The sequence below is a fragment of the Panthera leo genome, chromosome B3, assembly GCF_018350215.1.
Source record: "Panthera leo isolate Ple1 chromosome B3, P.leo_Ple1_pat1.1, whole genome shotgun sequence".
Taxonomy (NCBI): domain Eukaryota; kingdom Metazoa; phylum Chordata; class Mammalia; order Carnivora; family Felidae; genus Panthera; species Panthera leo.
Window position 1 is genome coordinate 108188538 of NC_056684.1, and position 22914 is coordinate 108211451.

The window sequence follows — 22914 nt, forward strand, 5'->3', positions numbered from 1 at the left end:
CCTTTTAGCCCAAGGTAAGAGAAAAAATAAATGCGTGATGTAACCAAAGCATGGTAGCGGTAGCTACTGCCCTCCGTCATTTCGTTACTCCCCCTCTTGTTTTCTCTTTTGCTGGTGTTACATCACAGCCTTCCCCTCTTCCACCAGGAGGGCAAATGTTAGCTAATGAAAGTTAATAGCAGTTGATTCCCTGGGAGCAGCGTGTTGCATTCAAAAGCTAATGGCCCCATTTCCCAGAAGCCCAAATGTCTAGTTTCTGATTTATACAAACGGCTCCTTTTCTGAGAGTTCTGACAACCATTCCAAACTTACCCTTTCTGGAATTAGCAATAACCTCAATTATAACTGGGGATTCTGAAATTTTTGACAGACAGTGACAGAAAAGATAAAATTACTTTCGCTATTGGAGGGAGGGAAAAGCACACCGCATTGGATAATGCAGTAAATTATTTGTAGATTTTGAAGAAAATCAGGATTTTCATAGGAAAGGATAACTGCATGCTAAATTTTAGGTTATCAAATGCCATGGAAATGTTAATATAATTTTTATTGCATGATGTTTTTTTCTGTGTCACTTCTTTTTGTTCATCTTTAGATCAGTGAATTATTTTCCAGCAAGAAAGAATAAGGAAGAGATTAAGCATTCATCCCAGAGAAGATTTGTGGGTTTCTTGTCTGTTCTGCATCTACTTAGCTTTTTTTTACTCTACCTTTTTTATTTAAAAAAATTTTTTTAATGTTCATTTATTTTTGAGAGAGAGACAGAGTGAGCAGAGGAGGGGCAGAGAGAGAAGGAGACACAGAATCCAAAGCACACTCCAGGCTCTGAGCTGTCAGCACAGAGCCCAGTGCGGGGCTCGTGGGGCTTGAACCCACAAACCATGAGAACATGACCTGAGCTGAAGTTGGAGGCTTAACAGACTGAGCCACCCAGATGTCCCTTTCACTCTACCTTAAACATGATTTTCTAAGATAAAATTTAATTGTAGACAACTCTTACACTTTAAAAATATGTTCAAAATGTTCAACCAGTGAAAGTAAAGGTTTCATGTTTCAAGTGAGGTTCTTTATTCTAGATGGAATAGTGAGGTTATTAGAACCAAGAAAATGCTATCTTCATGTTCCTGGCAGGTTCTCTCTTGTCTCACTTATCTGACTTAGTGTGGTACATTGATTGACACTGTCTCCCCAGTAATGTCAAAGAGGGTTTACGTGAAGTGATCCACCTCGGATCTGAGATATCTATCTATCTATCTATCTATCTATCTCAAGGTGATATTGGGGTGCCTGGCTGGTTTAATCAGAGCATGCAGCTCTTGATCTCGGGGTCATGAGTTCAAGCCCCACATGGGGGTTAGAGTTTATATAAGAATAATTTTTTTAAGGTGATATCAGGGTGATATATGTATCAAGAGATTTATTGCAAAGAATTGGCCTATGCTATTACTGAAGCTGGCTAGAGAAATATAGAGCTCTGAAATCCACAGGTAAAATTTCTCTGTGTCCAGAGAGGCCTCAGTTCTCCTCTTAAGGCTTATGTAGGATAATCTCCATTACTTAAAGTCAACTGCCTAAGGGCTTTACTCACATCTATAAAATACTTCCATAGTATCACCTCAATTAATGTTTGATTAATTAATTGAAGCCTATAGCTTGGCCAAGTTGACACATAAAACTGACCATCATCGTAGATGGTGAGAAAAAGTATTTGTATGTGTGTGGGTGGTGGTGGGAGGGAAGGGTTTGGGAGTATAAAATAAAGTAACTGGATAATAGGGTTATGCCATGGCAAGGGGGGATATGGATTAAAAAGTGCAAAAAAGTTTTCTGCTAAAATAAATATGGTTTATGTGACATAATTATGGCCTATAATTTCTAGGAAGCTAGGACACATTTCTCTGACAACAGGCAATTACTTTCCTGTATGTGTTTAAGGTGACATGATCTTCCTTAACTTACAGGATGGGAAGATGGCTTTATGTGATGGTGAATCCTCTTTCTTTCTCCTTCTCCTTGTGACTTGTACCCTAGCTTTGCTTTTCTAATTCAGTCCTTGCTTGTCTGTCAAAGAAAATGGTTTGTTACATTAATATGGTTCTTATGTTTTTCGGTTATGAATAGCTTTTCAAGGTTTAATGTAGCTTTTGAAAATTCCCTTATTACTGATCTAGGTATTATCACTGTAGGAGTTAAAGTCATGAGACAGTTTTATAGGGGTAATTTCTTGGCAAAGTTAGACTTTGTGCTGAAATCCTGCTGGGTGCTACACACGTTGATGGATGACCCACTGTTTAATAGGACATTTTAGTGTTCATGTATATGAGGAATGGATGTGCTAATTAGAGCCTTAGAAGAAAATTCTGCTTTATGTTGTAGGGTTTTGCATATGGAGTATCTCTCGTTCTGTCATTTTCTGTGGCCTTTTTAAAGTGTGTTTGCCAAATAACTGAGTGTGTGAATGTAAAAATGTTATGGTGTCCTATGAAAGTGTTTCCAAGGGGACTGCACTGAATTATTAAGAATAACAAGGCAGATAGGGGAACTTCTCAGTGGATTGCCATGGTGTTGCAAAATCCCAAATCAGGAGTCTGAAGTTGGGCTCTGAGTACCAAGACCACCTAAAGATGTTTTTGTATAGTCTGCATAGGGTGATAATATAATTTCAAGTTTGCATGTTTACTGCAGGTGAGTCATAAACTGTCTGGTAAACTACTGTCAACACTATTCCATATTGCTGCACACCTGGATGCTTCAATTATTTGTTACCTGCCTAGCCTGGAAAGTTGTTTGAGGGTTTAGTGAAACCCACTGGTGGATAAAGACTAGAACGTATTTGTATGTGGCTTAGTACCTTCAAGGAGCTTATATTCTCACTGAGGCTTTAAGACCAACAGCAGAAACGATTGCTACCACACAACGTGTAAATGAGAGCTGAATTTATCATCTCTACTTTGTCATCCCACTCACTCATCCCATCTCTGTCTCTAATTTTCTCTTATCCTGGGATTGTGGCTTCTGGAGGAGATTGGAGACCAAAGAGAGAATACGTCATTGAGAGGAAAGTCAGGGTGAAAACTATTGCTTTGGAAGACTCTGCCAGTTTTTCCTTACTGTCCGAAGGTAACCTAGACTTTAAAGAAGAGGAAGGGGATGCACAGATGATGCAGGGCTGAAAGAGAAAACAGAATAACACCAAGGTCAGGGGAAAACACTGAGTCCAAGGAGTCAGGGAAGATTCAGGAGTTATTGGACTTTGGATGGAAAGGAAAGATGAGAGGAGAGGGGGTTTGGGGACCATCGTGAAAAGAAATACACAACTTGTGTTTTCATGAGCCCATGAGGCCACAGGTGACAGCAAGGTGGGAGGCAATAGAAAATTGGGGTTTATAGGGTTGGAAGAGGCTAGTTTGGGTCAGACAAACAAGCAAGGCTAATATTTATCGAAAACCTAGTGGCTGCCAGGTGGATATTATTTCATGTGTCCACATGACTCTGTGACGGCTCTTATCATCATTTTATGGATAAGAAAACAAAAGTTCGGACAGTCCAAATATTGTGTAAATTCTTAACACAGAGCTAGATTTTAAACACAGATCATCTGAATCCAAGTCCAGTGTTCCATGGATCAAGTAAAGAATTTTTTACTTGAGAGAACCACTGAAGCCTTTCAAGGAGAGGGTAAGATGGTGAATGTAGAAGAGAGAAAGAAGGATCCTAGAGTCAGGAGACAGTATGATCTCCATAGTAGATTGTTGTTCTCGCTTTCTAGATCCATCCCCAAAGTCTTGTGTTCGTTAGTTCTGACAAAATGCTAATGTGTTTTTTTTTTATATAAGCACACATCCTTTATATTCATATTGTTAGAAAGTATTAAACCTTTGTATATTCCATGTAATGAACTAATGGTCTTTTTGGTTATCTAGACCAAGTTTATCCACTCTGTGGATAGAATTATATTTCTGTAGGTGTTATTTGATGGGTTTTGTTTTTGAGATTTTTTTTTTTACTTAGAGAGAGAGAGAAAGAGAGAGAATCTTAAGCAGGCTCCACACCCAGCATTGAGCCTGACACGGGGCTTGATCGCACGACCTTGAAATCATGAACTGAGCCTGGTGACTGAGCCACCCAGTGCCTCTGTTTTTGAGATCTTGATTTGTGTTGTTGCTACTGCTCAATTTCTCTAGGTAAAAAGGTGTAAAATAATAATACATTTGAAATAGTCTCCTTATTACACATTTAGGTTTGGATGGAGCCAGCCAACCAAACTATTCTGAGACTCTGTCTTATGGTGAAGATGATCCCATCTCTGCCCACTCACAGTCCCCATGTGAGGTGGGAAACACCAGGCACCAGGGTGCATCTCCCCAAGAGACCAGTGTGCCTCGCAGCCTTAGTCGCCAGTCCACAGAAGGCAGCTTGGAATTGGAGACAGCTTTTAATAACCGGGGATTTGAAGACTCCTATGCTACTGACAGCAGCTCCATGTGGAGTCCAGAGGCAAGTTATTTGTTTTCCATTCTTTCTTTGCTTGAGTATTGGGTGCTCTCTAGTGAGTTCTTGCTTTCCTCTTCCTGCTCATGTCTTAAGAAAAAAATTTCTCCAGAAAGGAAGCAATGCCTTGAAAAACAAAGACCTAAAGAGCCTTTATTTATAAGAAATAAAAAATTTTCAGGTGACTAAGTCACAGCTCCTATGTATACCAATAAAAGAATTGTAAATAAATTTCTATCAAAGTGGGGGAAAAAAAGAAGAGTGGCAGAATGGACCCAGCAGCAATCAGGCTTCTTGTTTATATAAAAGATTTTTTAGTTCTTTAGAGAAGACTGGTTTATTTCCTTCATGGTTTCAATTAAGTGGAGTCGATTTTTATTTACCCCAATCTTGAGTTATAATTATTTGAATATGAGAATTACTTGAAAATTAAACTAAAATACAGTGGCCCTCCAAATGAAATGATGCAAAATATGATGAATATCTTGCAGTATAAGTATGTTTGTTAGATTTGCATTGAATTCAAGATCTAGGAGATAGCATTAGTTTGTGATGACCCTCTGGCCATTGACTTTGCTTTTTGGAATAAACCTCTTATAAAAGATGCCCCTTCTAAATTTATTTTTTAATTAAAACTTACTCCAGAATATTCCTAACCACCCAGAGGTATGATTGGAGGTGATTATTACAGACACTACCATTTATTGAGCAATTACTATGTGCCAGGCACTGTGATAAAGATTTTACAAACATTGTTGTATAGGCATTTATAGTTATTCTTTATTAGCTAGATGTCTTTTATTATGATTCTATAACATTAGGAGATATTAAATAATAATGTCTACTGCCTACTTTGAAATTAATTTTGATGAAATATGTAATATATGTATATAAAATATTCATATAATTTGTGGGGCAAGAGGAAGGAGAAAAGTGAATGGATTTTGTTAACATCGGTCTGCTTGAGAAAATAACCAGGTGGAAGCTCTTAGAAGGACCTGGACTGTCATACACACCAGATGCTCATCAAGGAGAAGGAAAAAAAATCACAGAAAATAATGTTCCAAAGTCTTATAGTTGATGCACTGGGGTGTATAGAGAGAGCATAAGGAGGTGTGTGTGTGTGTGTGTGTGTGTGTGTGTGTGTGTGTGTGTGTATGTGTGCGCCCACAAGTTGGTGTCATGGCTGAGGATGAGAAACAGTAACGCAGATACATGGTTTGTGGCTTGTCAAGGGCAGTCCTACATATAGAGACACCCAAAGCTATTAACCTTATAAGTTTTGGGAAAAAATTTATGCTTCCCAGTTGATTTGCTGCTGACAAGTCCTATCAAATCCCACACAATAACACTGAATGTTTAAAAATATTCTTTTTGTATTCTCACACAAAAACAAAACAGAAACCGTTTACCTGCCTATTGATACTCTGTCCTCTTGATAATTGCTCCCTCAGGCTTGGAATTGCCAGGTAACCTCCCATCTGCCTGACTCACAGAGCTGTAATAGAAGACTTGGTGTTGAGAGCACTAAATGTTCTCAGACTCCAAAAATACCCAGACATCTCTGTGTGCTCCATTCAACCTCCTATCTATTTTGAGACAAAAACTGTAATTTGGTGCTCCTACAGTAGAACCTCAGATGCGGCTCGGAGGCAGTTCCTGTAACTGCCTGCTTTGCAGGCTTAGCTTGCCTTTTAAGAATTGATTTATTTGCCTCTTAACTGTATTAAGAACCCAGTCTTCCCCTGTGTATCTGGCATCGGGAACATATTGCAGGTCTGTTTACTTTGGGCCACACAGATGACATCAACACTATCTTACTAAAACACAAAGGCTTTCAATTTGATAGAAAGTCTTTAAACCTACGAGGGTTTTGACAACGTGGCACAAGTATTCCCATCTTAGAGAAAAATCAGGATCTTAGAGCTAAAGGAATCATTTCTTTTGCCTTAGAAGGAAACCAGTCATACAGTGTGACTACCCTTTAGGCTGATGGATTTTTGAGCACCGCTCTTCTCTGCTGGAAAAGGCCGTCAACTTTTTCCTGCAGACCCAAGGCTTGGCAGGGAAGACAATGGACGGGTGGCTGGGTGATTTTGAGCACACAGGGAGGCAGGTGTCCCACTTTTCATCTCTGCTTTCTACTGATTAACTGGTTGGCCTTGAGAAGTTAATTAAAATCTGCCAAATGGGGATAAAAATGAAGAGATTTTTACCTTGCAGGAAGGTCAGATGGATTAGTGGTATTAACAGTACCCGCATGAGGAGAGCCTTTAGTTGCCTGGTGATAGATAAAGTGTGTTGAAATAATTAATTGCTATAAAAATACCAGCCTTCACAAATCTTTGTTTCAGATCAACCCAGGAAGGGGCCACAGAGCCCAGTTTCCCTGTGCCACAGCTCGGATCGTCCCCGTCCAGAGCCTGGCTAGGGCCTACAGCTCTGTTTTATGCAGGGTTCTTAGGAGAGTTGTTTCAGAGACCTTCAAAGGGCTTAGCACAGACCTGCAGGTGGAGTGAGCATTTGTCTGAATAGATAGCCCGATGGATAAGTGGAGAGATAAGTCACTGACTAGAATATTTTTACCTTGGCATTGAAGTTGCTGACAACTTCTGCTAACTATTATGAAGAGCAGGGACCTAAAAGGATGTGAAATTCAAAGTAGTATGTGTTTCCATCTCTCCTTTTACTCCCGCCTCACCCCACACACTTACTACAAATATAAATAGCTGTGGTGAGAGGCTTGGGGGGGGGGGGTAGAAGGGAGTCATCATGGTTCAGTCTAAGGTTTGGGATTTTGAGCATTAATACTGGTAAATCCTGCATAGCCTTGGTAGGGCATATGATGTTGGGAGCAGTGAGTGAGTTATTTAGTCTTTCTAAGCCTTAAGTTTCCTCCCCCCACAAAATGAAGATATTAAAATTCCTACCTTGTTAGGTTAATGTGAACATTTTAAAAGATAACATTTCTTAGGTAGATTCCCAAAAAGCAGAGCCTGTTTTGTCAGGATGTACAATCCCTGAGAACAAGAGTGAGGGACAAGGGGGGAATGAAGCAGGGTAGAAGGGAGAGCCTGTAATCAAGTTGGCCACCACTAAGTGTGGCTCATGGCTTGATCTTGTGGGACTGCAAGAAGCTGTGCTAACTCATCTCAGGACATCTGTCCAAGAGGACACAAGTTTATTGCATGGGGCATTAACCTCCACGACACTCTGGACTTTATATACATGAATGCCATGCAGCATTCTGTAACATTCCAATCCTTGACATCAATAGAGGCCTGTGATGGGAGTTGACAGTTGCATTGCCTGGACAAGTGGTAAGACTTAGTTGGGCTGTGCCAGGCTGAAGCTACTTAGAGCCCAACTGTCTGTGCCTGCTGGAAAGCTGCAACAAAAGGTGAGGCCGAGAAGGTCTGAAGTGCCTGAAAGTGGGCTTTTGCAGACCATAAAGTGTTTAGTATGGTACCTGGCACAAGACACAGCTTAGTAGATGTTAGCCCTGATTACTTCTGATCCAGCAAGCAATATAGAGATGATCAAGAGGAGGCTAAAATAGATGGGAGTTTTAACAGAAGACTGTGACTTGATTTCTGAGTTAGCCTAACTCCTTGGAGACTTGCTTCTAATATTAAATCTACACTAGTCAGTTGTATTCAGAAGTCTCTATAGCAACCACTTTTATCACTTGAAACTAAGTACCTCTGAATAGAAGCACTCTCACATGAATGCATGCTGAGGAAAGAATATAAGGAGCTTCCCTTATTTTGCAAAAGCCTAAATTTTCTTGGTAGACGAATGTGCATTTTAAAAGAGGAGACATTTATTCCATGTCTCCTGTTTCTCAAGTCCTTTAATTTTCGCAACAATCCTGTAATTGGTTTCATCCCCCATTTTACTGTTGAAGAAAGCCACAAGTGGAAAGATTAAATACCTTGTCCAATGTCATAGAGGGAGTAAGTGGTAGACCTGGGTCTCCTAAAGGTGTCTCATTCCAGTGAACTGTGCACTTTCACCTCGACTCTGTGGGGAAGTTTTGATGATGAATGCACGTTTTTGAGGTGCTTTATCATATATGTTAAAGTAGTCTTTGGATTATCGAAGTCTGGTGTTCAGTCACATAAATAAGAATGGGTTCTGATTTATAATAAGAATCAGGCCAAAGTTTAGTTATGAGCAAGTATCATGCCTTCATAGAAAAAAATCAAATTATGTTGACATTCTTTATAGTTTGTTGGAGACTACTTCATTATAATCAGCTCAGTTCAGTGTTCTCAGTGAGGTCATCAGATCTGACTGGCTATGGGTGAATTGTTGTCGAAGGGTGATATTGTATAATGAGGGGGGCCATGTTTGAAAATAGGTATCATCAGTCCATTGATGGGAATAGGTATTTACGGAGTCTGGTCTGAGCCAGGTGTTTTTCCATATCTCTTAAAACCTTGCCGTAACACTCCATCAAATAGGCATCTTAATGCTCATTTTTCAGCTAGAGCACAGAGAGGGTGGCCTATTTGGCCAAGGTCAAAAAGCCAGTCCATGGTAGAGTTATGATTTCAACCCGAGTTCTGTCTCCACATCTGGTATTGCTGTTTGCTAAGTGGCTGCTGAGGGTGCCCTCCTAAACCCTCAGTACTCAGAGTGTGGTTTGTGGCCAATGGTGACATCCTTGTGACCTGAGAAATGCAGAGCCTCAGGCCCCACCCCAGTCCTACAGCATCAGAAACTCTGAGTGACTCAAGTCCACACAAACGTTTGAGAAGCTCTACCCTAGACATTTTCTCCCATGTAGCTGGAAAATCTACTGAAGAATCACCTGTCTGTGACCCGCATTAGGATTCTCATCTGCAGGAAGTCCTGGCTCTTGGAGCACAGGCCCAGGCTCAACCATTTTTCCTGGGAACTCCAGAAAAAGTTCTCTCTTGGAAGCTGTATAGGTGACTAATTTTAGACTTTAGATCTCGGTTTCAATGATAGTGGTCAGGTGTGCTTTTAGAGAGTGTATATGACAACACTTTGTAAAATATAAAAGCTTTGTTCATTCATTCCAAAAGCATTCGTGAAGATTCACCTTATGCCAGGCGCTGTACCCCCAAAGAATTTACAATCTAAGGGAGACATACACCAGTAAACAGACCCTTCTAGTGAACAGGGATATGTGCTAGCAGTCAAAAAGTACAGTGTTCTGATGGAGCACAGAGGGGCTCTATCTCACCAAAATGTATTTGGACATTATCATTTCCATTCCTAATCTCTTCCTCTATCTGCAACAGGAACAGGATGGGGCCAATTTTCAGGTGCCGACTGGGGTCCTGGAGCCCATCTCAAAATGTGGTGACTTGGATGTCATCTTTGAATATAAAGGTTCCAGCCAGAAGCTCACAGTGACCATTGTGAGAGCGCAGGGCCTCCCAGATAAGGACCGAAGTGGTGTCAACTCCTGGCAAGTTCACGTAGTTCTGCTGCCCAGTAAGAAACAGAGGGGAAGGACAAGCATACAGAGAGGCCCCAACCCTGTTTTTAAGGAGAAGGTCACCTTCACCAAGCTGGAGCCCAGAGATGTGGCTGCCTGTGCTATCCGCTTCCGCCTGTATGCTGCCCGCAAGATGACCCGTGAGAGAATGATGGGAGAGAAGCTGTTCCATCTCAGCCACCTGAACCCAGAAGGGGAAATGAAAGTGACTCTGGTTCTGGAGCCAAGAAGCAATATCAGTGTGAGTATGTTAAATGGTGCTGCTAATGATGCGGTATGTTCAAGGATCTGGAATTGTCAGCTCTTGATTTAGTACATTCAGCCTGTGAATTCAAACACCTTAATTTAATTTTCCATTTGGCTCTCCTCATCCTTGTAACCCATGATTTGCACTTCATGGTACAATGGGTTTTTTGTGCCCATCTTCCCTATAAGCTGATGGATGTATTCCCTGTCCATTTCTGGAAATGACAGCAACAGTGTGGGGGAAGGGCTTAACCTGTGAATAACTGACCTATAGTCTGACGATGCTCCTCCTTTCCCACCCTTAATGTGCATTGTGATGAATCTCAGAGATGGGACTTTCAAGGGGAGCTCCTTAACGTGTGTTTGAGTAGGCTACAACAGTAGCCCTGATCTCCAGCCACTTCTAAGACCTGCCATTCATATGACTGGCCTCCTCCCACGTATCTTATCCTCTGCATCCCTGCTGGGGTCTTGAGGAAGGACAGTGTGGTGTGTATGTCTACAAGATGGAAAACCCACTATTGATGGGGGTTAAGTGTCATCTGGTATGTGGGCCTTTGAAAAACCATGTAAAAAGATCACATAGCAATCTTGGCCTCTTGGGCCAATCTGTCATCCATTCAAAAATGTTTACTGAGTGCTTACTATGTCCAGTACTGTATAGGTAGAAGGGATGTAGGAAAGAACAAAACGGGTGATGCCTCTGCCCTCAAGAGCTTCCTGACTGGTAGAGGAGGGGAAACAATAGCAGACTAGGTACGCAAGGGGAGAGAGAGAGTGATAGAGTTTGCTGTTGGTTTAAAAGGGTCACAGAATGTGTCTTTGAAGTGGTGATCAAACACAGAACAAGACTGGTGACATGTGGATAAGCAAGGGTTCCAGACAGAGGGAATGGCACATGCAGGCATCAAGAAGCGGGAAGGAGCTTGTTCTCAGGATGAGGAAAGGAGCCAGAAAGTCTGGAGTGTAGTGATGGGAGACCCAGCCACTTAAATTTTTAATAGATGTCTCAAAATTAATATCCCCAGACTTGTCTCCCTAAATCTATTCTACCTGAAGCCTTCCCATCTTGGCTAAAGGAAATTTCATTCTTTTAGTTGTGAAAAACCTTTGAAGTCATTTGTGACTTCTCTCCTTTCCACCTGAAATCCCATTGACTCTATCTTCAAACTATAACCAGAACCTAACTCTGCTGGATTACTGAAATGACCTCCTAGTGACCTTCCTGCTTTGCCCCTTACAGACTATTCCCAAAACAGGGGCCAAATGAGCCTTTTAAAACATAAGCCAGATCATGTCTCATTTCTGCTTAAATCCCTCTTTTTTTGTAAACTCTGAGCAAAGTATGTCTGAAACCATGGAAAACAGAAGCGAGAGGAGGTCAGAAGGAACATGCACTAGAAGGCATGAGAATAGGTATGATCACACCCCTACTTCTCTGTGCCAGGCCCTGTGCTGGGGCCACAGAGTTGAGTGGGGAAGATGTGCCCGTGTGAAAGAACTTTAAGGTAAAAATTCTTCCATTCATCAGTTACTTCTTGAGCATGTTTACATGTCAGACATTGGTCTGTGCACCAAACTGAGTGATTTGTAAGGATTCAAAATGTGATGGGAGAGGCAAGCTCTGTAGTGATAGGTGCCTTGGTGGATGCTTCTGTAGAGACACAGAGGAGGGGCGATCCTTACCCCAGACTAAGCAAATATGTTGCTGTTGGATTATCATAAACCTGACAGCTGGGGCTATATGGTACCTATCAAAACCAGCTAGCCCTATAGTTTACAAATTGTGTTTCTTGAAAGCCCAGGGCTCTACCATGGCCTGGCAAATAGGATATTTTCCTACAGATGAAGAATACTTAATTCCTTTTAATGTGTGTATTTTGTTGGGGTTTTGCTAAGAAGTTTTAGGAAATGATTTAAGATGTTGAGAAGAAATCGTGAGCTAAGTCTGATGCACTGGTTTCTGGTGGAGGTGTTGGTGGTTCTGGGAGGCTGGCTCTCTTGCCCTCACAGTGCCATTGCCCACTGCATGCTTCCTGAGGCAGAGTCAACATCCTGGCCTACTTTGCTCTTCTCCTCCCTATATGTCTGGTGTATAAATGCTGGTACTTTGGAAAAGCATGCGTGTGAATAAACAGGACCAAAAGCATAGTCTCTCCCCTAGGCTCACCTTGTGCGTGCAATGTCTCTGAGATCCACAGTCCATGCATTGGCTTTTTTTACGAAGCAGTCATAAAAGTGCTCATTTTCAATGTAATTCATTTCCTCAGGGGGAAAAAAATGTAGCATCTGGCATATTGCTGACAACCCTAGGAAGCAGAACTAGGGGCCAAATATTCTATGTGGTAGTAGACAGTAGTGGTCATTTCTTTTTCTAGTGAAGACAAAGTGCCTCCTGTATTGCTACATTCATCAGGAAGCTGCAGAGAACAGAAACAAAACTCATGCCTAGAGTGGATGGGTTCCATAGAAACATTCAAGCACAAATTACACAGGAGGGAATTTTGGTCTATATTAAATGTATTATTAGCTCTTCACATATCTTAGAGGGTTTGATTTACACTGGTAATAACATCTTTGTCCGTTTTGTCTTTAGAGAGGAAATATTGAATGGAGACGGCTCTTGAAGCAACTATGTCAGCTAATAATGCAGGGAATCTCATCCATGACTGCGCTCCCCAGGCCCATTATCATTCACACCAAGTGCGCCGTTAGTAATCTTTGGCAGCAGTCGAGATTGGGCCGCCATTTCACCAAACATAATATCGGCTTTCTGTAAGAGAGTAGTACAGCGTGGGCCAATGGACTCTTTGTTGTTCTTCCCCTCCAGAGTGGAGAGTCTCCGCTCAGCCCATCTGCAGTTTCTCACAGTGATAGTGCTTCATCCACGCAGTCGCTGTCTCATGGAGGGGCGCCAGAGCTGTTGGTGGGGCTGTCCTACAATGCCACAACGGGGCGATTATCTGTGCAAATGATCAAAGGCAGCCATTTCCGAAACCTCGCTGTTAATAGAGCGCCTGGTAAGTGCATGTCTATACCCCCAGCTCTGGGCCTTCCAGAGGCAAGTAGAAGGCTGTGTTTGCTTTGGTGTTAATTCTTCAACTTTTACAGAGAAATTATCCTGGTATGACTTAGACATTTTTTTACAAAGTGATACCTCTGGATATTGAAAATGCATTTCTATCTCATTAAATCGAAGGCTTCTTTGATATCTGGATATATCTTGATGCAAAATAGGCTGGCCTCTACATGTATATTGTCAAAGGGAAAAAAGTGGTATGTTTTCAGCAACGTAATGTGTAGGGGCAATTAAAATCTGCTAATAGGCTCTAGGCCTGCAAATACCTTAATACCTTAAAGAGGCAGAACATAGGCTTTGGAGTGAGGCAGATCTGGGGTCAAATTCCAGCTCTATCCACTTACCCATTGGCTTTGCTATGATGCAGTACAATTTAATTCTTTTTTCTGAATCTCAGTAGACTCATCTGGAACAAAGGGATATTAATAGTACCTTCCTCGTGGGTTGTTTTGGGGTTTAAATAAAATGATCTCTACGAAGCAGTTAGCAAAGTGCCTAACACAGTGAGCATACAAGAAATGTTAGTGGTTATGATGTTGACAGAGGAGGAGGTGGACGAGAAGGATTTTGGGCAATACAAGTCTGACTTACCAGGAGAACTACCATTTTGGAGATTACCACTAGAAAGAGGGGCTCAAGACACTCCCATAGCCGAAGTCCTGGGTTTAGAAAGCCAGAATAAAAATACTGCTGGAAACAGCCACAACTGCCTATCAGTACCCAAGAAGTTGGAGATTGAGCATTGGAATAATGCTGCTAAAAATTAGCTCTCCTTTCATGATTGTCAGCAAAAATAGCTTAAAAGAGGGCAGGAAGATGGTTTCTGCCTCACTTCTGCCCTCTAGATCTCATGCAAATACATATAACCAGAGGAACCTAATTTGTGTCTAGAATTCCAAGCCGCTAGAGAGTCTGAAAAATGTTGTTGAATTTCCAGCCTTTCAAGTTCAGAGGGTAAACTAGAAGGAGTAGAGTGGAGGGCTAGTGAGCCTGTCTGCCCCAGGGACTGGTGTCTTACTGAAATAAGGATGAAGTGGATAACAGCGTGGTAGACTGCAGGAGTCAGTCGATGGACTCTAGCCTCACATGTGCGCATTAGGTGAGGAGCCAGCCAAGCTGGTGGAAAAGGGTCAGCTTCTGTAGCCAAATCTAGGCTCCTATGCTTCTTAGTCTTTACCTGTGCTGCAGCTTTTAGTCAGTCTGTATTAAACACCATTAGAACAAGCTACTAAGGAAAATCCAGTCCTCTGGACCACAAGACAACAGGTCCCTAGGCCATATTTTGTGATGATGCTCCTAGCCACGTGAAAGTCATTTAAAACGCATCATAGGTGCTGATTATTAGTTGCACAGCTAGTCTCTTTGCTAGACACAACTTTTTTTTTTTAATAGTTCTATCTGGGTTTACTGCTTTTCCTTTAGAACCTCTGCCAGTTTCTTTCCCTATCCTCCTGAAATTTGGTGAGATCTGGACAATTACTTGGGAAGAACATGGTGGAGCTGCAGAGAATGATGGGGAAGTGAATCACGCAGTTATGACCTATTCCAGTCCATGCTGGGAAGCTTTCAGCTGTGCAGAGGGTAGCAGTATGGTGGCAGAGAAAGCATCAGCTGGAGGCTAACAAACCAAGGAGTGAATTCAGGCTCAGCCACTTACTAGCTGGGAGTTAGTAAACTATCCTGAATCTCAGTTTCCTCATCTGTAAAATGGGATTGTAATCATATACACTTTCTAGGTAGAAATACTACATAGAAAGCTGTGATGTTGAGGATGGTACTATGTATCATTATACATTTCTCTATAAAAGAAAACATGCCAGAGAGGAAATTCTTATAACAAATATTTAAAACTGAATCGGGAAAAAAAAAAAGGCAAGTCCTAATTTAGAAACTGATCTTATTCCAGGAGTTTAAGTCAGTTTGGCATTTCCTACATGATTTTTCATAGACATGGTGTCACAATTTAATTTAAACCCTAACTAACATGCAGCATCTTTTTTTTTTTAATTTTTAACGTTTATTTATTTTTGAGACAGAGAGAGACAGAGCATGAACGGGGGAGGGTCAGAGAGAGGGAGACACAGAATCTGAAACAGGCTCCAGGCTCTGAGATGTCAGCACAGAGCCCGACGCGGGGCTCGAACTCACGGACCGCGAGATCATGACCTGAGCCGAAGTCGGCCGCTTAACCGACTGAGCCACCCAGGCGCCCCATCATGCAGCATCTTTTTAACCAAAGTAATAGGAGACAATGTTGCTGTGACACTATTCATTAAACCAGAAACCCAGTAGTGAAGACAAAAGGTTTTTTATGTAGAATGCTGGTACTTGAGGAAAAGCCTGTTTCATTAGGAGGGGTTGAGAAAGTAGAAGGTTCCTTTGTGGAGATTGTAAAAGGGATCTCTTGGTACTTTCAAGGGCTTCAGATGTTGATGGCACTGGTTCTTCATGATGTCTCACTTTATTATGCCACACACTACTTTGGCAGTCATCAGGCAAGCTTAGGCTACATTTTTAGTTCCCATATGGAAGAAAATAAGAGAGAGAACAGGAGTTTTATGAGATAACTGAGCAAAGTTGGAACAAAGGGAGAGAAAAGAGGATGCAAGCTGGGGGTGGAGGGTGGCTGAGGGAGACTGCCAAGTGCGCTGTCCCCACTAGGCAGAGGGAGGGCGGGAGGTGCCACCAGAGCCCTGCATCAGAGGTCAGAGTCTGCCAGGAGGTGCTGCCTGCCAGGGCAGAGGCATGTGTGGGAATACTTGTGTGAGGGTCCTAAAACCCTGTGCATGAGACTTTGGACTCAGGGACAGTTCCCTCTTCCAAAAAGAGGGAGCATCAACCCTGCTTTACAGACTAGCTGTGATAATCGAAGAATGGTCCTCCAGGAAGCCTGAAAGAGAAGAGGTTGAGCCTGAATATTGGGAGCTTTTCTTCTCTGAATACTGAAGTTTCTAAATATTGCTGGAAGCTGAGAGAAAGACTTGGATTTAAAAGTGAGAATCTTTTGCCTCAAAATATATCATGAAACAAAAGATAACTTTGAACTTGCCAACTTGATCCAGTTGATGACTGTTAAGATATTTTAAACTTTCTTCCTAAGCAACATAGAGGAAAGATTCCACTAAGGATTCCACTAAGTGTTGCTGAGGATGTGGAGAATACTTTCTTCGTGGGAATGGAGCAACCACTTTGGGAAAATTCCTGGAAGTTTCTTACACAACTAAATTTGCACTGAAAATCCAACAGTTCCATGTTTGGACATTTACCCATACATTAAAAAAGAAGGAGGAGGAGGAGGAGGAGGAGGAGAAGAGAAGGAGAAGGAGAAGGAGAAGGAGAAGGAGAAGGAGAAGGAGAAGGAGAAGGAGAAGGAGAAGGAGAAGGAGAAGGAGAAGGAGAAGGAGAAGAAAAGACCTGGACAAGAATGTTTAGAGCAGATTCATTCATAATGATGAAAACTGCAAAGAGCCCTCATGTCCACATGAATGAATAAACAAGTTAAGATATATTTATATAGTGGAATATTATTCGACAACTAAAGAAGAATGAAATTAACATGGGATCTCCAAAACATACTGGATACCTACTACATGACTCCATTTATGGGGAGTTCTAAAGTAGGCAAAACTAGGGGCACCTGGGTGGCTCAGTCGGTTAAGTGTCTGACTTCAGCTCAAGTCATGATCTCACGGTTCATGGGTTCGAGCCCCGCACTGGGCTCTGTGCTGACAGCTCAGAGCCTGGTGCCTACTTCGGATTCTGTGTCTCCCTCTCTCTCTGCCCCTCCCCCGCTCATGCTCTGTCTCTCTCTCTCTCTCTCTCAAAAATAAACATTAAAAGATTTTTAAAAAATTAAATAGGCAAAACTCATCTATAGTGAAAACAAAAAGCAGAAGAGTGGTTGCCTGTCAAGATGAACCGGGCAAGGACGTGAAAGAATATTCCATGGTGATGGACATAATCTATATTTTGATGGGAGTATGGGTTAAATGGGTGTTTGCATTGGTCCGAATTTACTGGACGGTACTAAGCTTTGTTCATTTTACCGTGTGTAAATTGTACCTTAAAATAGAAAAAACAAAGTATTGAACTCTGGTTAGTTAAATGCATGCTGAAATGTTTAGGTACGGGTGAAGAGCAAGGATGAACATGGCTAAGATGGATTGATGGGTAGATAAATGCAGATATGTGAGAAAGAAAATTGTCTGAGTTTGGGCTACTACAACAAAAATACCGTAGACCAAGTGACTTCACAGAAATGTATTTTTCACAGTTCTGGAGGCTGAAAAGTTCAAGATCAAAGTCCATCTGGTTCGGTTCCTGGTGAGAACCCCTCTGCCTACTTTGCAGACAGACACCTTCTTGCTGTATCCTCACATGGCAGAGAAAGAAATCATCTCTCTCATGTCTTTTCTTATAAGGGTACTATTCTCATTCATGAGGGATCCACCTTCATGACCTAATTACCTCCAAAGGTCACGCATCCAAATACCATCACATTGGGGATTAAGGCTTCAGCATATGAATTTTGAGAGAATACACACATTCAGTCCATAACACAAATAAAGCAAAATATAACAAATGAAGATCCTGGGCATAATGTGTAGGGGTGTCCACTGTACAAATATTTCAAATTTTCAGTGTATTTGAATATTCTACAATATTGGGCAGAAAGCCTAGTCTGGTCTGTAATAGTTCAGCTGGGTCAGATGGGTAAAAATAAAATGTGAGCCTCAGCTTCTGTGTTTGGAATTACATTGTTTTTGGTTATGTTGATATCTCAAGGTCCAACCTTGTTCCCCTGACTCAACCTTGGACAGGATAGAGTACCAAGCACCTACACCTGAGGGCATCTTCTGTGACACCCTCCATAAACCACATCCATCCCAAGAGAAAGTATGTGGCTAAGGCACTGCTTGATTTCCAATGTTAACCTTTTCTCTGTTCATCCAATGGGTAGATGGATGGGTGGACAGGTAGAGCTAACTAGCTAGCTAGCTAGGTTTGTATATCTATATTTACATCTATCTATGTATCTTTTTCTATCTTTCTGGAAAGTGCCCATGTTATAAACTGCTGTGTTTTTTTCCAAATAATAGGTGGTCTAGGGATGATAAAATGGGCTATTTGAAAATCACTGAAACTATCCCATAGACCTATTCAGAAACAACATATTAATGAAGAACATGAACTAATCTTAACAGTGTGACAAGAATCATGCCAGGCATTTTCAAGGCAATACTTCATTTAGGATGTGTGGCCAGTGTTCAAAAATATTGTCATTATTGCTGTTAAGGTAGTATAGGTTAGTCTGCAAACTGATGGCAAGGAATAGTCTCTACATCTGTGCATGGAGGATGGTCCAGGTGAAAAAAAGCAGTTTATAGCATCTGGTGGACATAAGAAATCCTAATATGCATTTACAAATGATTTTGAAAAAGTTCCCATGGAGAATTAGAAACATTTGATTATCCTTCAAATTTGGCTTCATGGGAAAGCAATTCACTAACAATTTAGCAGCTCTGTTCTGCCTGCCACCTAATTACTGCATGGCCTCAACATTTGACTTAACCTCTCTGAATTTCATTTCCTTCCCTATTAAATGAGGTTAACAAGCTCATGTTACTCATACAAGTGCTATGTTAAAAAATATATTAGCTATATTCTGTTGTCAGGTTCTCTTTCTCCATCTTTATTTTCACTTTGTCTCCTTCTACAGTGCATTACTGCATTGTGTATATGTGTGTATATAGACACACATATAATGGTTCTTGTCAAAAACTATCATTAGGATGTCCCCTCCAGTTAAAAACAACAAGTTCCCAGCCTCTCAGCATGTGCATGATTAGCCACATGTGATAATTACATCCCAAATGATAATACTTACAGCAGCAGCGTATTAACCTTGTTAGGCACTCACAATAGCAGAGACTAGAGCAAAGAAAAACAAAAAAGCATAGCAAGCTGCCTCATGTCGAGTGTGAAGAACACGTGGGATACAGGGGTGGGAGGAGGTAAGCTATACAAATGGAGTACAAGGGAAAAAGGACTAAATGAAAATAAACAGATATGGAGCATACCACCTTCTTTTAAAGTTCTGGTGCCAGTTTCAGCTAAATATAGTGTTTATTAGTAACCACTGTATGCTCAGAATTATGGCAATTCAAATGAAGATTTATATGTGGCACTAACTTAGTGCATAGGTGATATTCCTTTACTTAATTCCCACGATAATATTTTTAAATTTTTAATGTTTCTTTTTGAGAGAGAGAGAGAGAGCGAGGAAGAGCAAGCAAGCAGGAGTGGAAGAGGGGCAGAGAGCGAGGGAGACACATAATGTGGAGCAGCCTCCAGGCTCTGAGCTGCCAGTAAAGAGCCAGCTGAGAGGCTGGAACTCATGAACTGCGAGATCATGACCTGAGCTGAAGTTGGGTATTTAACCGACTGAGCCACCCAGGCGCCCCTTTTTAAAAAAAAAAATTTAATGTTTATTTATTTTTGAGAGAGAGTTTTTACATTTTTTAAAATGTTTGTTTATTTTTGAGAGAGAGAATTCCCACAATAATATTAAAGTTAGTCAGAAAATCTAGACAGAAAAGCAACAAGGGGGAAATACGGTTACCATGGTATATGAATTATATCTCAATCAAACTGGGGTTTTTTGTTAATTTGTTTGTTTTTCATTGTTTTGTTTTTTTTAACCAAGTTACCTGCAGAAGAATGGCAGTAAGACTGAGGAAAGACTTCTCAACAGCAATGACAGAAGCCAGAGGACAAGGGGACATTATTACCAAAGTCTCAAGAGAAAAACATTCTCAACTTAGTGTTCTGTTTGAGTGAAGGAAAAATAAAGATATTTTCCACAAAGTTTGAAAGAGTTTGTCACTGAAATAACCACTGACTGATATATTTCAGGAAGAAAGAATTGAACTTAGAAGGAAATAGTGAACTTTAGGAAAGAATAATGAACAAAAATTGGTGAACATATAGGTAAATATCAGCATGTATAAACTGCAAAAAATAAAACAACAGGAAAATTACTAATATATTTGGAGTATAACAGCAAATGGAAATAAAAATCTAGGTAGAAATAACATGAAGGTTGAGAAGGGGAAGTAAAAATCAAAGAATTCTAAGATCCTTATATTGCTTAGAGGAGGGTAAAAATATTGATTAATTTTAGATATTAAATCAAGGTACATGTTGAAATTTTAATCTAACTTTCAAATCAATAGAGGGAGTAAATTAGAATAAAGATAATTCAGTGGTTCCAATAGAAACCAGAAAAGGATATTTAAAGGCATAGAAAGTGTAGAATAAAAAGCACAAACCAAAACTATAAAAATAAATCAAAAGATATGTGATATAATAAATGTAAAAGGACTACAATTGCTGTGTAAAAGATAGATATAACACTGGATTGTTTCTCTTGCTCCCAATCTCTCCCTGTTTCCCCTCTGCACATCTTGCCACTCACACTGTAGTTTATGTTGGGCCCACCTAGCCTCATAATGTATAAGGAAAAAAAATACTAATTACTAACACACTGAACTTGGCTCAAGAATACAAGAAGGATTTAACATTACGAAAATATGCTTGTGTAGTTCACCATATTAACTGATTTATGAAAAACCATTAGGATTATCTCAAGAGGTACAAAAGAAGCTTTTGATAAAATGCACTATCTATTATTGATAAAATTTCCTGAGGGGGCTCCCTTCAGGAAATCTAGAAGTATAGACATCACAGGAAAAATGCTGAAATGGTCTGAGCTGTGTGTGCAAGAAAGGAGTGATTCTCATAAGGACGGTTGAACACATGCGCAAAACCCCTACTTTGCCATCTGCTAATGCCTAGACACATGCCTCTGGAGAGATGTGGCTCCCTTTTTCTTCTACCTTCCAGTCTCAGACAAGTAGCTTTCATTTGTGGGATCTTACTGGCAAAAGATTTAGGGAAGTGCAGTTTTAAGTTTTATGCCCCTTTGGTACAGGAAAGTGCTTAGAATGGTGGAAACAGTGTTAAATATCAACAACTAATATGCAATACGGAAGAGAACTTGCTAAACCTTGATAGTGGGCATTTAAAGAAAATCTGCACTAACTGTCATTCTTAATCCTGAAATCCTTTATTAAAGTCAGGAACAAAATAAGGATTCCCACTGGCATCACTCTTACTTGATATTAGAGTGGAGGCTCAAGGCAATTCAGTAGAATAAGAAAAAGAAATATAAATTTAAAACATGAGAGGAAGAAACAAAGCTGCCATTATTTGTAAAAGTATGATTGTCTACATTAGGAAAATCTACAAACTTAAACTAATAAGTTTTTCATACAAAACCAATTATTTTCTAATACATCAAGAGCAGTTAGAAAGTAGAGTTTTAAAACACTACTACCTATGACAGTAAGAAAATATCTAAGGTACCAAAGGATAACATTAACAAAAGACAAGTAAGAAAATTATGGAAAAAAAATACAAAACTTTTTGAAAGACACAAGAGAACACTAAATCCATAGGTAAACTATGTTCATTGGTAAGAATGTTCTATACTGTGAAGACAACTTTTCCCAAGTTTCTATCCAGTACAATCTCGATCAAAATCCCCGGGGGGTGGGTGGTTTTTGTTTGTTTGTTTGTTTGTTTGTTTTTGGTATATTTTGCTTTATGTCTTTTAATAGAACTTTACAAGCCGATTATATGTTCATATGCATAAGTCAGCTAAACCAAGCAAGAGCTTAAAATAATGAAAAATGTAAAAAAGACAATAGAAGGATTCTCCCTAGCAGACAGCTAGGCATATTATAAAATGATGATAATAACTATTATCAGGTGAGCCACTCAGGCTTGGAAATTTGGTATCTGACATTGTATTACAAATCAGTTGGGAGATGATGGGCTATTTAATGAATAATGCTTCCAGTATGAAAAAAAAAAAAAAAAAAGATCCCTACCTCACACCACACGCAAAGATCAATTTCTGGTAGATTAAAGATTAAATATGAAAAATAAATTCTTATGACTCATAGAAGAAAATATATGAGACTATTGAGTTTGGGTAGGATTTCTTAAATAATTCTGTTAGTGCATAAACTAAAAAGGAAAACATTTATAAACATGACTCCACAGAAATTTAAAGCAGTTACTCTACAAAAGTCACTATAAAATAAAAAGGTAAGCTACATGCAGAGAAAAGATACTAGCAATAAATATAAAAAAGATATTTATCTAGAATTTATAAAGAACCAGCAATCCACTCCTACATATATACTGGAAAAATTCTCAAATTTTGGTAGTGTAAAATATAGAAAAATATTCACTGAAATCTTTTCAATTCTTGGTTATTACACACAAATATCCATTAATTAGGAGAATGGACAAGTGAGTTGTAGTTTAAACATTATATATCTGTTAAAATAAATGAGTCACAAGTATATATATCAATACAGATAATATAAAAAACTTAATGCTGAATGAAAAAAGGCATGTTTTCAGGAATAAATACAGTAAAATGCTAAGTACTTTAAATGTGCAAAATACTATTAAGTATATTTTGTTTATATTTATGTCTATTATATGGTGAAAGTCTAAAAATATACATGAAAACGATGAACTCCAAATACAG

General features: G+C 40.0%; 1 protein-coding gene across 1 annotated transcript in view; it reads left to right on the plus strand.

The window, feature by feature from the left end:
- The window catches only part of SYT16 (synaptotagmin 16), a 119746-nt gene that overhangs the window by 91630 nt on the left and 5202 nt on the right, over positions 1 to 22914 (plus strand). The window contains exons 4-6 of the mRNA XM_042943441.1: positions 4241 to 4497; positions 9765 to 10205; positions 13041 to 13230. Coding sequence (XP_042799375.1) covers positions 4241 to 4497; positions 9765 to 10205; positions 13041 to 13230 — 888 coding nt within the window. The remainder of the gene's footprint in view (positions 1 to 4240; positions 4498 to 9764; positions 10206 to 13040; positions 13231 to 22914) is intronic.